Source organism: Marmota monax, unplaced genomic scaffold (assembly GCF_021218885.2).
Source record: "Marmota monax isolate L192 unplaced genomic scaffold, Marmota_monax_Labrador192_F-V1.1 WCK01_AAM20220418_F8-fsc00171, whole genome shotgun sequence".
In the NCBI taxonomy this organism is placed as follows: domain Eukaryota; kingdom Metazoa; phylum Chordata; class Mammalia; order Rodentia; family Sciuridae; genus Marmota; species Marmota monax.
In genome coordinates this window covers 1,090,567-1,105,733 of record NW_026694658.1, presented here as the reverse complement: position 1 = coordinate 1,105,733, position 15,167 = coordinate 1,090,567, and the positions used below count along the sequence as shown (strand labels likewise).

The 15,167-nt window shown below is 51.9% G+C and overlaps 2 protein-coding genes across 4 annotated transcripts; both read left to right on the top strand.

Annotated features, from left to right (window-relative positions):
• The first annotated feature begins 860 nt into the window (after nt 1–860).
• Dhrs11 (dehydrogenase/reductase 11) lies at nt 861–8,181 on the top strand. Of its 2 annotated transcripts, XM_046423225.2 has the most exons (7): nt 862–1,182; nt 3,870–4,079; nt 5,466–5,560; nt 6,299–6,428; nt 7,077–7,169; nt 7,375–7,440; nt 7,562–8,181. In XM_046423225.2, exons 1-7 carry the CDS (start codon nt 1,036–1,038, stop codon nt 7,601–7,603), a joined length of 783 nt encoding a protein of 260 aa, XP_046279181.1. In that variant the 5' UTR covers nt 862–1,035; the 3' UTR covers nt 7,604–8,181. The 2 variants fall into 2 exon arrangements, with proteins under 2 accessions (XP_046279182.1, XP_046279181.1); XM_046423226.2 differs by lacking the exon at nt 7,375–7,440 and having other exon boundaries at nt 861–1,182.
• A 1,136-nt stretch (nt 8,182–9,317) lies between these two features.
• Mrm1 (mitochondrial rRNA methyltransferase 1) lies at nt 9,318–14,756 on the top strand. 2 transcript variants are annotated; one of them, XM_046423224.2, is made up of 5 exons: nt 9,318–10,033; nt 10,221–10,314; nt 13,491–13,623; nt 13,789–13,839; nt 14,080–14,756. In XM_046423224.2, the coding sequence occupies exons 1-5, from the start codon at nt 9,495–9,497 to the stop codon at nt 14,265–14,267; spliced, it is 1,005 nt and encodes a 334-aa protein (XP_046279180.1). In that variant the 5' UTR covers nt 9,318–9,494; the 3' UTR covers nt 14,268–14,756. The 2 variants fall into 2 exon arrangements, with proteins under 2 accessions (XP_046279180.1, XP_046279179.1); XM_046423223.2 differs by having other exon boundaries at nt 9,319–10,033; nt 13,720–13,839.
• Nucleotides 14,757–15,167: the final 411 nt, after the last annotated feature.

Here is a 15,167-nt window from a genome sequence, read left to right as displayed (position 1 = left end):
AAAAAAAAAAAAAAAATTTAAAGCATTTACTAACTGGTGATGTAGCTCTGGTGGAATGCTTCCATAGCATGCATGAAGTTCTAGGTTTGATGATCTTCAGCACTGCGCCCCCCCACCCCCCCAAAAAAAGATTTTTAAATGAGGATATTGGATGCAAATGTATGTAGCTCAGTGGTCCAGGGCATGCATGAGGCCCTGGCTTTGAGTAGTGTGTGTACTATCTCAGAGTGGTTGTGCAGATTAGTTAATATATTTAAAGTGCTTTAAAAATTTGCCACAGTAAGCATTCAGTACAGTTGTTATCTCTTGCTGTAATCTGTGGTATGCATCTTGACGACTGCTACAATGTGGGGAAGGCAGTTCCAGGACAGTTGGAGACAGTAGGGCCACTTGGGAGCAAAATCCCCCAAGTGGCCCTTGCGGTTATTTCAATTTTTAATCATTTAGTTCTCCCTGGCTATAAAGCCAAGGTATCGGGTAGCGGGGGACACTTGACCTTTCCGGGACTCCATCATCTCCATCAGTCATAGACTGTTGGTAAGGGTGCTGGAGTCACCTCAAGCGCTCTTATAGCCTCATTTTGGCTTTCCCAGGATCAGGAACAGGGAAAGAAGACTGAACAAGAGGCCATGTATGTATGTGTCCTCTGGTCTAGAGAAATTCCCCGTTTGGCTTAAGTTTTCTTGACGCAAGCGGGTAAAGCTCACACTGGAAGCAGGACCCTACCGCGCCCGCCCGCACCGCGGAACGTACAGTTTCCGGAGGCCGCGGAGGGGGCGGGACAGGAAGGGCGGGGCGACCAGGCCTCGGCCGACCTCCGGCAGGATGTGGCCGGGAGCTGAGGACTGGAGGGCGGAGTCCTGGCTCGCGGCCGGCCCGCTTGGGGGTGGGTCGAAGTGCGGCGCCGACGCCCGCAGCTTGGAGGCGGCTACCGCCGCAATAACGGAAGAGCGGCAGAGCCTTGGCGACGCGGGACTAAGCTCAGAGATTCTAGTGCCCTGTTCCCCGAGCGAGGTGGGCGGGAAGCTAGGGATTATGGCCAGAGCCGGCATGGAGCGGTGGCGCGGCCGGCTGGCCCTGGTGACCGGAGCCTCTGGGGGCATCGGCGCAGCGGTAGCCCGGGCCTTGGTCCAGCAGGGATTGAAGGTGGTGGGTTGTGCCCGCACCGTGGGCAACATTGAGGTAAGGCCCGCCGGAGAGCGGAGACTCTGGAGGACATCGTTTCCGCGGGGTAGGACTCCGGGTTGGTGAGGAGGAGTAGCCGGAGCCTGGCTATGACCCTATCCTCACTTGCCTGAAATCAAGGGACCTTTTGCAACAGGCTTGGGAGCAGGAGTTGCCTGGTAGAAGAGGTCTCTCAGATGCCTAATGGGAGGCTTCTACCTTCTAAGTCCGGTCTTTAAAGGGGCCAGTTACTCCTAACAACCCCCTGCTCCATTGTACCAAGTCTGAGCCACCCGTGGTATTCTCTTCTGCTATCCCCTCCTGGGCACCCTCCGGCCCAGAATATTGGCCTGAGGGAAGGGGAAGCCTGAGGTCAGGGGCTAGGTAGGCAGGCAGAAAAATAGCAAGCTTTCTAACCTTAGTGGCTGGTTGGCTTCTGGTCTCCAGACCTCACCCGTCGCACCAGGCAAAGTGCTGGCCTGAAGAAGAACAGGAGCTGGAGATTTTGAAAGTTTGATCCAGGACTGAGGAGGATTAGGGTGGGGTCTCTTCTGAAGAACGCCCTACCTCCCCCAAGTCTGAAAGTTAACCCATGCCCCACAGGCAAGAGGGATGAATGCAATATTTACTGGTACACTTTTCTCCAGTTAAGTTCCCCAGGTGGGACTGAGTAGATGAAACAGGGTGTCAAATATGTAAACTCTGAGGGGATAAAACAATGTAGATCCAGCAGAACTTCTGGTTTTTCTCTTAACATGGGGTTGGAAACCCCCAGAGTTATGAGTGACAAGGGCTCAGAAAGGAAATGAACTTGGCTATTTGGGGCAGGGAGGAAGGAGACGAGAAATTTCCATTACAGGTTATCTGGATTTGCCCTGGCAAGACCACTCTCAAGGCGTGGACTAGTGCTTAGTTGTAGGACACTATCTCCACCATCGCTCAAAGTCTCCAGGTAGAAAGAAGATCAGGAGGCCTTGGGTGGGGACAGAGGGAGAAGGTATACAGGAAGGAAGGTTCCCCTCCCCTGCTGCTGATCAAAGGTACTTTTTATAACCTCCCAGATAATCCTAAGGTCACCTGGCTCCATCATTGCCCCACTCTGCCTCTCCCTTTCTTTTCTTAGAATAAGCTCAGGGCCCAGCCCTAGCTTTGGAACCTAGAGATCAGGGATTGAACAGAATCCCCTAATTCTGAAGCCACTCTTGCTTTCCTATATACCCCAAGCTAGCAGGAAAGGGGAACCCTGAATCCCAAGAGGATCCCCAGGTTGATCATGCAGCTCCAAGAATGACTCTCTATCATGACTGGAGAATGCTCCTGCTGTGAGGGGTTTCAGTTTGGTTTTGAGAGTAGGTGAAGGAGGCGCAGTGAGAAGACAGCAATAGAGAAATCAGTTCTCAGCCCCTGAAAAAAGGGGGACGTTGTGTGCTGGGGCAGGTTGGCTTCCTTTGGTCCTCTGCTGAGCAGGAGCTAGAGGTTTTGAATGTTTGACCCAGGACTGAGGTTTGGGGTTGGTGTGGAAACTTTTCTAAAGAGGATCCCCAAATTCCAGGCTTTCTTACCCATAGTCTGCTTTTATTGATTGGTTAATTCATGGATATTAGAGCAGACTTTGGGTTTTGGCTTTCTTCAAAGAGAAACTCTATTTCCTGAGGTGGTTCTGAGCAATAAAATCAGGCAGAGAGGGTGTTTGAGTCCCAGAAGACTCACAGAAAGAGCAGAAATGAATTTCTCCAGTCACCTGATTCAACCCTTTATTCCTAGCTTGGTTTGGGAGGAGGAAGGGGCTCCAGGCTAAGGCAGCTGGCCAAGCTGGCCTTCCTCTAGGTACCCACTACCCCCACCACATATCACCTTCACAAATCTCAAATGCCTTCTAGGCTATGCAGCCTGTTTTCTTCTTTCTTCTGAATATCAACTCCCTCACAGCTGTCTTTCACTGGCTTTGCTTTCTCAGGTACATCCTCTGGAGTTGCGTAGAGGGTGCCCTGTGTCACCTGTCACCTACCACCTGCCACCTACTTGCCTCATAATCTCCAGGGAAACATGGGGGTAGAGGGAGGTGTACCAGGGGTTAGAGGAATAAACAATCTGTCCTGACATCCTTACCCCTTCTGGAGGTAGAGGGAAAGAGGAGGTGGGCAGCTGGGCTTCAATGGAAGGTGTAGGTGTGAGAACACACCTTTGAGTTTTGCCAAACTGACTGCAAGGGAGGGTAATGGTTTGGAGATGAGCCTTTCTGAGAGGGATCGATTGATATCAGTGGGGAGGAGAGAACTGACACCTTGGATAGCCAGCTCAGTGACTTGTGGAAGAAGCATGAAGTAGGGCAAAAGGTGCATCCTACTTGCGGGCAGAGGAGGTATTCTTGTGAAGAGGCTGAAAAGAGGATTCCCCACCCCATTCCTAGGATCCCTGCCTTGTTTCTTCCTCCTTAGAATTGAAAACTTGAGTTTATACGTGAGGTTCCTTCTTCTGATGATCCACTCAACTTTCCCCCTCCCTCACTCAGGGAGTGCCCTCACCCTCTGGACTTTGACCAAGGAGGACAAGCTTTGGGGGATGGGCAGCCCATCTATGTGGCCAAAAGTGGCTGCCAAAGGACAGAGTCCTATGAGTGGTGACAAGGAGGGAGGTACAACTCCAGGTGGGGGGGTATGGGAATGTGCAGCTCACCCCAGTGAGACCCCTGTTGGGTTTCATAGGAGCTGGCTGCTGAATGTAAGAGTGCAGGCTACCCCGGGACTTTGATCCCCTACAGATGTGACCTGTCAAATGAGGAGGACATCCTCTCCATGTTCTCAGCTGTGCGCTCTCAGCATGGTGGTGTGGACATCTGCATCAACAATGCTGGCCTGGCCCGGCCTGACACCCTGCTCTCAGGCAGCACCAGCGGTTGGAAGAACATGTTCAACGTAAGGGGTCCAGGCCTGGGGTCTGGGTAGGGAGGAGAGCCAGAGCCAGGGGCCTATGAGCTGGAGGGCTGTTGGGGATAGGATATCTATGTAGTAAGAGTGATGTTATGGGATGACATTAGAATATGACAGTGTTTGGAGAAGTTGAAAGCAATGTCTAAACAGGATGCTTCTTTCCCCCACAATCCTTTCCACGTCTGGTATCAATAGGTTTAGTATCTAGTAGATGCTTGGATCTGGAAATGAAGGAATGAACAATAAAAATGAAGCCCTGTTCTCAGAGTCTTCCGGGGAGATCATGGTCATGGCTCTTACCTGCAGCAAGTGGGTCTCTAAACCTTGACCTCAACTTGCCCATCTGTTAAAGAAGGGACTTATTAAGTCCCAAAGGTCCCTTTCAACTTGAAGATTGCCTAAGTTTACTAGGATCATCCTAAGAAAGCATCTTCTCTCCCCTGCCCCAAAACCCAAAGACCTGGGAGATTTCCTCACATGGTCCCAGGGAATCCATTTTTCCTCCTCCATCTAAACCACAACCCCACACTTATAAGAAGGGGAGAAACAAGGCTGATTTTCCTGCTTCCAACTCCTGCTGCTGCCCTAAGCACCAAGGGGGGTCCACACTAAGGGTGGTCTGTCCTGATTTTTGACTCAGACACCTGATAAAGAAATCTGTCAGCTGTTCCCTTTCTGTGCAAGAGGGGAGGTGTGAGGAGTTGCTGAAAACTCTGCTTGTCCTGGGGATGAAGCTAAAGGGTGGAGTCAGGCAGGCGCTCCACAGCAGACACTGCTTTAGACCTCTGCTCCATGAAAGTGGGGACTTGGGGTCACCTCTGCCATAGAGAGCAGGAGTGGCAGTGACCCCACCCTCTGAAGAGTCTCTGCACCTGGGCTCTGGGATGGGACCCAGGTTAAAGACAGGTATAAAGGCGGGCTTCCCCTTGACACTCATGGTCTCAAGGGAGGAAGATGGCTGTGGATGGCAGGAAAGGCTGGGGTGCCTTCTTGGAGAAAGAGAGTTTAAAGACATTTTAGGAAGGTTTTCAGTTGGTTGGGGAAGGAGCAGGGACAGGGACACTGTCCCTGAGAAGGTTGGCTATTTGGGGGAAGAAAAGGAAATGATTATTAAGGCAGGTTCTTTCTTGTACAGCAGGGATAGCCAAAATGGTCTCCCAGGTCTGGATGGGTTTGAGGGATTTACATTTGGGGGTGATGAGGCCAACCAAGAGGAGCTACCTTTGCCATCGTCTGGTGGGAGGCAGCTTTTAGTGGAGGGGAACCTATGGAGAAGATAGGGTGCCCTTGGCCTGCCATTGGGCTCTGGTTCTGTCACCTGCTTTGTCAGGCCCAAGCTGGAGATACCCCACTGCCCTCCCTGGCCTACAGGTAAACGTGCTGGCTCTCAGCATCTGTACACGGGAAGCCTACCAGTCCATGAAGGAGCGGAATGTGGATGACGGGCACATCATTAACATCAACAGGTGAGGGCTGGTGGCCTACACAGAAAACTGAAGTCATCACTTGCCCTCCAGGGTGGGTGATCTGCTGCTGCTCACTTGACCTCTTTGGACTTCAGTTTCCTTGGTGGGAAAATATCCAGAAGGTGCAATTCCAATGAGAGAAAGTGCTAGTCCCTGCTTGGCCAGAATGGGCAGTCTAGCCCCTTCCCTCTGCAGCCAAACTCCGGAACTCTCCTGGGACTGCACACATCCTGTCTTCAGGTGCTAGGATGAATATCCTATACAGGTGGCAGGTGGCACAGAGAAAGACTACATAGGCTCAACCTTTGGGGAGACCCCATCCTGAGTGGTGACATGGCCTATTCCTGCTTCTGGAGATATTCCAGGATTCACCCAGGCATGGTGGCACACACCTGTAATCCCAGAGGCTCTGGAGGCTGAGGCAGGAGGATTGCAAGTTCAAAGCCAGCCTCAGCAATGGCGAGATGCTAAGCAACTCAGTGAGACCTTGTCTCTAAATAAAATACAAAAAAGGGCTGGGGATATGGCTCAGTGGCCAAGTGCCCCTGGGTTCAATCCCTAGTACCCCCTGCCAAAAAAAAAGTTAGATTCAGTGGGCTGTGGGGGTTACCACAGAATTCCACTTTAGATGTTTTCCCATTGGCCTCTGGGTATGGGGTTGACCAGGATGGCAGAGGGCATTCACTGCCTGTTTCTGTGGAGTTTCACTCCTCTTTCTCCTTCCCTCTTTCCACCCAGCATGTCTGGTCACCGAGTCCCACCCAACTCTGCGACCCATTTCTATAGTGCAACCAAATACACCGTCACTGCGCTGACTGAGGGATTGAGACAAGAGCTTCGGGAGGCCCAGACCCACATTCGAGCCACGGTGAGGCTGTGGCCTAGGCTTGGTGGGGATGGGGTGGGCAGAGGCCCTCCTGTCACATGCTGCCCAGAAGCTCATGGTCAGGGTGGGTGTTTCAAGTCTGTGGGAGTGGACTGGGTACAGAACCCCTGGGCTCTGTTGCTCCTTGCATGGCCTTGCTCAGCTCTTGAGATTCTTCATTTCACCAGTAACCAGTAGAGGGCTGACTTGGGAACATGCTTGAGTGAAACTAGGGGAAAGCCAGGGATTGTGGGAAACCAGGTACACAATGGCTGGATGCCACAACTCTAGGCTCTTTCCTTGAAGGCTACATTATCTTGGGCAAGTCACTGGATCTCTCCAAGCTTCAGTCTTATTTGTAAAATGTGGAGTTTCATTCCTCTTTCTCCTTCCCTCTTTCCACCTAATGTTTAGGAGCCTTTAAGAAATGCCATTTTGTCAGTCATTTAGCTGAGATATAGGAAGATGCTCTGTTCATGGTAGGGAACATGTGATCTTTGACAGTGGCACCTTTGGAGGGAGGGTGTGTTTGCTGGACACTGGGCTGCCATCACCATGGAAGTTGGGGCCCTGCGACCTCCATCCTTTCCTCCCAACCTCCCCAAGGCCTTGAAAAGCTCACCCTCTGATTAGGCCCTTCTGTTGGCCCAGTGCATTTCTCCAGGTGTGGTGGAGACCCAGTTTGCCTTCAGACTCCATGACAAGGACCCTGAAAAAGCAGCTGCTACCTATGAAGTCATGAAGGTGGGCTTCCCTCTGGGCCTGGTAAAGGCACCCAATCCCTAAGTTAAGACAGGGAACCCTGGCCTCAGTCTCCACCCTTCGGTCCAGTTTGTCACCCCTCCTGGAGGGTTGGGGTGGGAACGTGGACACTGGAGAGGACCTCAGTGGTGGGAAAGAACTTGGGTCCGTTCTCTCCTTGTCTCAACCTTTCCCCTGGTACTCTCAGTGTCTCAAACCTGAGGATGTGGCTGAGGCTGTCATCTATGTCCTCAGCAGCCCCCCACATGTCCAGGTGAGTTTGGCTTTGACTGTCCACCCCCTGGAAGAGCCCAACCATCCCCACAGGAGGGGAGCAGGGAGGCTTTAAGGGGTGGGGAGTGTCCTGGCTGCCTCAAGCCTTGTGCCTTCCACAGATTGGAGACATCCAGATGAGGCCCACAGAGCAGGTGGTCTAGTGTCCTGTGGGACCTCTTCCTTCCCTCCCTACTCCTGATGGCTTGGCTCCTGCGTCTGGATTTTAGGTGTTGATTTCTGTCTCTACCCCAAGGGCTAGAAATTTTGTTTGAAGTTTTAATATCTTGTCAAATCATTTCCACTGCAAATGTGAAAAATGGGCTGGGGAGAGGAGGTGGGGGCCCTCATTGCTTTTCCTGTTAACACGCTGTGAGTTTCCTCCTTGGTCTCCTTCACCTTTGCTCTCCTCAGGCTTCCCTTTGAACTGGCAAAGGGGATATGGCCAAAAGGGGGGCTCCCCCATCTTCTTGCATCCCAATCTCTGCCCTTCAAGGTTGGAGTGGCAGAGAGAGGCCCTCACCTTACATCTAAATGGTTACCCAGGGCTCCAGCTTTCCTTCTCTCCCTGCCCCACTGCTTCCCCTTCCCTTCCCCTTTCCAGCTCTCCAGCCCAATCTAGGTTTCTGTGCTTCGAGTGGGACCATCCCTCCACTCTGACTATAAGAGCAGAATCCCAGGGCCTGACTCCCAGTAGATTTCACTGTGATAATTAAAAAAGGAAAATCACAACCAACCTGAACTTCAGGAATGTCTTTCAATTCTTCCTCCTCTGTGATCCAAATGGTTTGTGTCTCAGAATTTCTTTCACATGGGTGGATGTGGGACATCACTTCTGGACTGTGGATTACCTTAGGGAGCAGGAGAAGTTTGGGTTGGGTTTTAAAAATGGAGAGGAGTTTGCTAAAGACAAAGAGAAGACAAACAGGGTGTGCAGTGCTGTGTGAATAGCACGCTAAAAACTAAGAACAGGACGGATGTAGTGGGAGCATCTGTGATCTCAGCAAGTCCAGAGGCTGAGGCAGGAGATGGCAAATTGGTGGCCAGCCTCAGCAATTTTGCAAGGCCCTGAGCAACTCAATGAGACCCTGTCTCAAAAAATAAAAGGGGCTGAGGATGTGGCTCAGTGGTAAAGCTCCCCTGGGTTCAATCCCTGGTATCAAAAACGAAACAACAAACAGTGTAGGAGCAAGATGGGACTGAATGAATATATGGAAGGTTGAGGCAGGAGGAGATGAGTTCGAGGCTAGCCGGGGCAACACAGCAAGACTAAAATTAATGAGAAAAAAAGGTCCTGTGTGCGTGCGTGTGTGTGTGTGTGTGAGAGAGAGAAGAGGTGTGTCCTGGGTCACTAGGGATCTGAGCATTGAGCAAAGGAGTCCAGCCATTACCTGTAGTAATGCATCAGTTGGGCTAGTCATCAGGGACATGAGAGGCCGAGAGATGACTTGGGAAGAGAATGAGCGGCCAAGGTTTGGGAAGTATGGTTGGGGTCCTATTAATTGGTGATGAGGTCTGACAAGGAGAAGCCTCTGGGAAAAGTCCCCAAATGGGACGCGCCTGGATGTGGGGAGAGAGGCATCAAGACTGACTTGGTTGAACAGGAGGAAGGCCAACCTGTTCCGTGAATTCTCATTTGCTAGTGTGTGGCCGAACGCGCCCGGCCCCCGCGCTCTTGGGAGTTATCCGGGGACAGCCGCAAAGCCCGCTCAGCCTCACTGCGGGTCCGCCAGCTCTCCGCTGTGGGTGGCGCTCTCGGCTCATCCAGCCCTGCAGAGAGCGCTGTGGGCACGTCCTGGCGATCCGGCATGCGCAGTGCGTCGTGGGGCAGGGGGTGGGGCTGCCGGAACCCGGAAGCGCAGGACCCACGTGGAAATCGCGGAGGGGTGGAGGGTGGGCGGGGACTGTGTGGCTCAGCTGTCGGGTTCAGGGAGTCCCCGAGCTGGTAGTGGGGTCTGTTCGTCCCTGAGAGCAGCCGTTGTGTCCTCTTCACCTGCACGTGGCGGTGACTCCTCGCCAGGACGCAGCTGGGGGCTTCCCGGCACGGCCCGCACAATGGGGCTGCTCTCGACCCTCACGGTCGCTACCTGTTACTGCTCTGGTCGTCTGGTGGCCCGTCATTTCTCCCGTGGGGTGCGGCCTGGCGGGGAGGAACTAAGCCGCCTGAGGCTGGATGACTTGGCGCCGACCCCGCGGCTAGAGCTTCTGTTTGGCTTGTCCCCGTGTCTCCTGGCTCTGCGAGCCGCCCGCCGCCGAGTGGCCCGGCTCCTGCTCCAAGCCGGCAGGGCTGGACTACAGGGAGAGCGGGCCGAGCTGCTCCGGGAAGCGGAGGCTCGGGACATCCCAGTTCTGCGGCCCAGGCGGCAGAAACTGGACGCCCTGTGCCGCCACCAGGTGCACCAGGGCGTCTGCATGGAGGTGAGCCCGCTGCGGCCCCGGCCTTGCAGGGAAGCGGAGGAAGTAAGCCCAGGCGACAACCACCAGCAACTGTGCCTCGTCCTTGAGGGGCTCCAGGATCCCCGGAATCTTGGTGCTGTCCTGCGCTCCGCTCACTTCCTCGGAGTGGACAAAGTCATTATAAGCCAGAGAAACAGGCACGGGCACTCCTTATTCCCCATGTACCCAACTTGGAGGTGCAGTCGAGTTCCTAAGCACCTTGGCCTTCGGGTGGTTCCTCCCCTTTGCCAGAACTTGCACCCCTAGCCCTTGGGAGCCCGGGGGTGGGTGGGGCGCCAGGTTTGAGATTGACCAACCTAATGCTGGGGCCGGGAATCTTTACAGCTGCCCGCTCACTCCAGTAGTCAGCAAGGCCAGTGCGGGGGCTATGGAGGTGATGGATGTGTTCTCTACTGACGACCTGGCAGGTTTTTTACAGGTAAATGGAGAGGGGGAAGGAACGGGAAAGAAAGAGATGAGCTTAGCTCAGCCACCGTTTTTAAGCAGTGAATGGTGGAAGGAGAGAGAAGGGTGCGTGTGCGCATTGATTCCTACGGCCTTCTAAATCCCATTGGGAAGGGAAGGGTCCTGGAGTTTTCAAAACCACCAAAAGAAAAGTTCTGAAGTTAGGGTCTTTCTGGCATCGTTCCCTTTGCTGCACTCCTGGACTAGAGATGTGGCTCAGTGGTCGAGCACTTGCTTAGCAAGCACAAGGCCCCGGGTTCAATCTCCAGCACGCTTCCCCAGGCAGTCTTCTTTCCCGCTTCTTTAAGGGTACTTCAGTGTCTCATTGCTATGTAGGTCTTAAGCGATGCTTGCTGTTTAGCCCTGGGGAGCTGGGGAACAGGAGATTTGTGGTCCTTGAGTAGGGGCACAGCTTGAAAGGATCATTGAACAAGGGGACCTGTATGCCTTTGATTTCTAGGAAGGGGTAAACTTGAGGGAGGAACTTCTGTGGTCCCTCTATCCGTCCGTTTTCAGTTGTTCCCCCTGCTGGCCACAAGAGGGCAGTATTGCACTGCATTTGGCAGCCCCTCTGACGGTCGTCCTGTGAGAAATTCCCTCTTGAAAAGGAGAGCTCTGAAACAAAGTTGCACAATAAAAAGACAATGCCAGCCACGTAGTAACTTCATATTTTCTACTAGCCACGTTGAAAGGTGAAATTAATTTTAGTAACTTACCCTATTATATCCAAAATATTATCATTTTAAATATCATTAATATTTTACATCTCATTTAACAGTTTTCACATACAGCACATATCTACCTGGAGTAGTCACATTTCCATTGCTTAGTAGTCACATGTGGCTCATGGCTACTACATTGAACAGCACATCCCCAGAAGTGTTTTCTGGCTATTCCTTCTTACAGGGAGTCCCCTTCAGAGGAACTCTGGCCAAGCCTAGTAGGAGATGAAGTTTCCCTTCCTCACCCCCAGCCTCTCAACAAGTAGCTCTTGAAAAAACACAAACACTCTGATTCCGTAAGCTCCATTCAGGACATCTGCCTCCTCCCACCAGCAGCTTGGCCCATAGGGCTGTCTTGCCTTCTGTCACCATGGAAGAACTGGAGGTGCCTCAAGCAAAGGCCGTGCTGGGCCCCGGACCTTCCTGCCCACTTAAAAGACACTGCTCCAGCAAGTTCTTTTTTCTCCATTTTCTCACTTTCATTCTCGTCACATTCACAGATGTTCTCATTCTCTCCTGACCTCAATCCCATGCTGAATTGAAGCCTTTGACAAGGTCACCGGTATCCTCCATGTTGCTATAGTCAAGGGTCTGTTTCAGTCCTTATCTGACATGAGCCATCTGCAACATCTGGCACAGATGACCACTCTTTCCTCCATGTGATATTCCTCCCCTTATTCACCTAGGCTTTTAAAATGCTCAGTGGTGCTGAGGACTGAACCTAGCGCCTCACCATGTGAGGCAGGTGCTGTACCATTGAGCCGTACCACCAGCCCATTCTATTTCATTTTTCTCCTGTTCTGTGTTCTTTGTTTCTTTTTAATTTGTTGTTATTTGTCAATGGATCTTTATAATTTATTTACTTATGTATTTATACGTGGTACTGAGAATCAAACCCAGTGCCTCACACATGCCAGGTAAGTGCTTTACCATTGAGCTACAACCCCAGCCCCATCACTGTGTTCTTTCTTTTTTTTTTGGTACTGGAGATTGAACCCAGGAGTGATTACCCACTGACCCACATCCCCAGCCCTTTTTTTATATTTTATTAAAGACAGGGCCTCACTGAGTTGCTTAGGGCCTCTCTAAGTTGCTGAGGCTGGCTTTGACCTTGCGGTCCTTCTTCCTCAGCCTCCCCAGCTGCTGAGATTACAGGTGTGCACCACTGCATTTGGCTACTGTGCTCTTTCTTGAAGTTGACTTTGGTGATTCCTTCTCAACTCCCTCATGCCCAAACGTTAAATTTTCCCAGATCTCAGTCCCTGGATCTCTTTTCTGAATATTCACTTTGTTGATCTCATCTTGTCTCATGGCTTTAAATACCATCTATATTCACATGCCTCCTAGATGTGTACCCTAGCCCAGCTCTCACCCCTGAACTCCAGATTCACTCATCTACCTGTCTCCTCTGAAGCTCTTTTTTATTCCTAGTGGGCATTTCAAACAACATGTTCAAAACTGAGTATCTTTCCTTCTGAAGCTTACCCAGTCCAACTGTGGCAACTCTATCCCTTTGGCTAGAAACCATGGTGCCATCCTTGACTTCCTGCTCTCATACCATGCCCCCATTCCACCTGTGGCCAAATCCTACTGGCTTTATCTTGGAGTTATTGCCAGTGAAAGTTTCACTGCTCAAACTCTCCATTGCTACCATAGTCCAGGCCACGATCGTCTCTGTCTCTTGTTTTTGTACCAGGGATTGTACTCGGGCACTCAGCCATTGAGCCACATCCCCAGTTCCATTTTGTATGTTATTTAGAGACAGGGTCTCACTGAGTTGCTTAGCGCCTCACTTTTGCTGAGTCTGGCTTTGAACTCATGATCCTCCTGCCTCAGCCTCCCAAGCCTCCACCACTGCCGGCTGCACCATTGTCTCTTGACTCGTTGCAGAAGCCTCACTGGTCTTCCGTCTGTTCTGATTCTCAGCATGGCAGGCAGAGTGATTCTGTTGAAATGTAAGTCAGACCATATTACTTTTCTATCCAAACCTTTCAAAGCTTTTGCATCTCAGAGTAAAAGCCCAAATCCTTTCAGTGGCTTTCAAGGTCCTCCCTTACGTAAGCCTTGTTCTGTGGCCTCCTTACTGTTCCTCACATGTGCAGGTAAGCAAGGCCTCTGGGCCTTTGCATTCCTAGAATGCTCAGAGCATTCTTCCCCCAGATGTCCACGTGGCGCCCCTCATCCTCTCCATGTCTACACTCACGTGTCATTTCAACAAGGCCTTCCACAGGCTGGGATTCTGTTCTGTTTCTTTTGTTCACAGCCTCATTCTCGGTGCCTACAATAGCCTGAACAGATCGAGGTGTTTAATAACTTGACAGAACTGAATGCATCTTTAAGCAAGGGCACATGTGGTGAAGACTGGGCTCCATTTCCCCAGGGCTCTGATGGAGATTTGTGAGCTAAAACATAGTGTTTTCTCTTTCAGGCCAAAGCCCGGCAAGGCTGGCTTGTGGCAGGCACCGTGGGCTGCCTGGGGCCTGAGGTTTCGCAGTCCTCCCAAACCCCCATCATGAGTTGCTTAGAGTTCCTCTGGGACCAGCCTACTCTCCTCGTGCTGGGTAGGTAGATGTCCCTGCTCTTCTTGCTCCAATGCATGTTTCCTGAGCACTTTGTGTCTAGCTGGGTTGCCTAACCCTCTGCCCTGTGCCCTGCAGGGAACGAGGGTTCTGGTCTGTCCCAGGAGGTACAGGCCTCCTGTCAGCTCCTCCTTACCATTCTGCCAGGGCGCCAGCTGCCTCCCGGACTCGAGTCCTTGAATGTGTCCGTGGCTGCAGGTGAGTCAGCTTCTTCCCTTTCCTGATGGCCTCTAACCACACAAGTGCTGCTTTTCTCCCATCCCATTTTCTGACTGAATTCTAAATAAGCTACCTGGTCCTTCTGTGTCAGTTGCTTCGTGTGCAAAATGGGGAGAATACGTCCTTTAGGGATGAAGTGAGGGAGAGCCTGGCATGGGTCAAGGCTCCCCGTACATATACCTTCCTCCCTCAGTCTCTTTCCCTCGTCTGTCGGTGCAGGAATTCTTCTTCACTCCATTTGCAGCCAGAGGAAAGGTTTCCATGCAGTGGAGAAGACAGAGAAGACCCACAAGAACCACCAGCTATGTCCAAAGGACTCTGAGTCGCTCAGCACCCAGAATCGTCTTCAGGATCAGAAAAAGAGAGGCAAATGGGGGCTTAGGGGGCTGTCCACGAAGTGCACGTGATGGTGCCAGGACAGTTGCACACACATCCCCAGGTCTGGCCTGCTGGCACCCCTTCTGGAGTGTACACCCAAGCCCCTGTTCCTTGATGTCAGTCATTAACTGTATGGCCGGGGACCCTGCAGTAAAGACCGGAGGAGTTCAGTCTCCTATTTTGCTGTGGACCTGCAGTTGAAGATGTAGTTTGGTGATTTCCAGGATGGGCTACAGCAAAAGTCGAGTGGAAGTTGAGGCTTCAGAAGGGAATCAGGCAGCCCAGTCCAGGGTCCAACTGCTCCTGACCAGGTGTTGCCTGTGGCGAATGTTGAGTGTGAGGATGTGGAGGGAGGCCGAGGCCTTCCTGTGGGATAGACGAAGTACAAATCAAGGACTGTCCCCATGTGGGCCTTAAGTACATGTCTTCATCTTGTGGTGCCCAGGACCTTGGTCTGCACCTACCTACCTCACAGGGTTGTTGTGAGGAGCAAATAAAACATCACCTGGTATCATCCATTAAGCACTCCATGAATGGGCTGATTTGTCCCAATTCGTCCATTAGGTGGCAGCCTCGCTCTTTGGTCCACAGTTCTGGAAAGCTTTTGCAGCCACCTGGAGAGACTTCCGGCTGCAGTTCCATTAGAATCAAAAAATTAGCAGTGACACCCCCTCCCCCATACACATACACACCACTCATAGAAGCAATGCCCCTGCCCTGAGTGTGGGGTGGTGGGGACGGGATTGCTACTTATTGTGCAAGCCAGACAGATTTGGTGTGCCTTCACCGAGGCCCCACAAGTGGTGCAGAAGCCACAGCCTGAGTAATGCAGAATGCGATTCTCAGCACCACATAAAAACAACAACAGATAAATAAAGGTTAAATTCTTTAAAAAGGAAGAAAGAAACAAGCCCAACACTGCTGCCAGA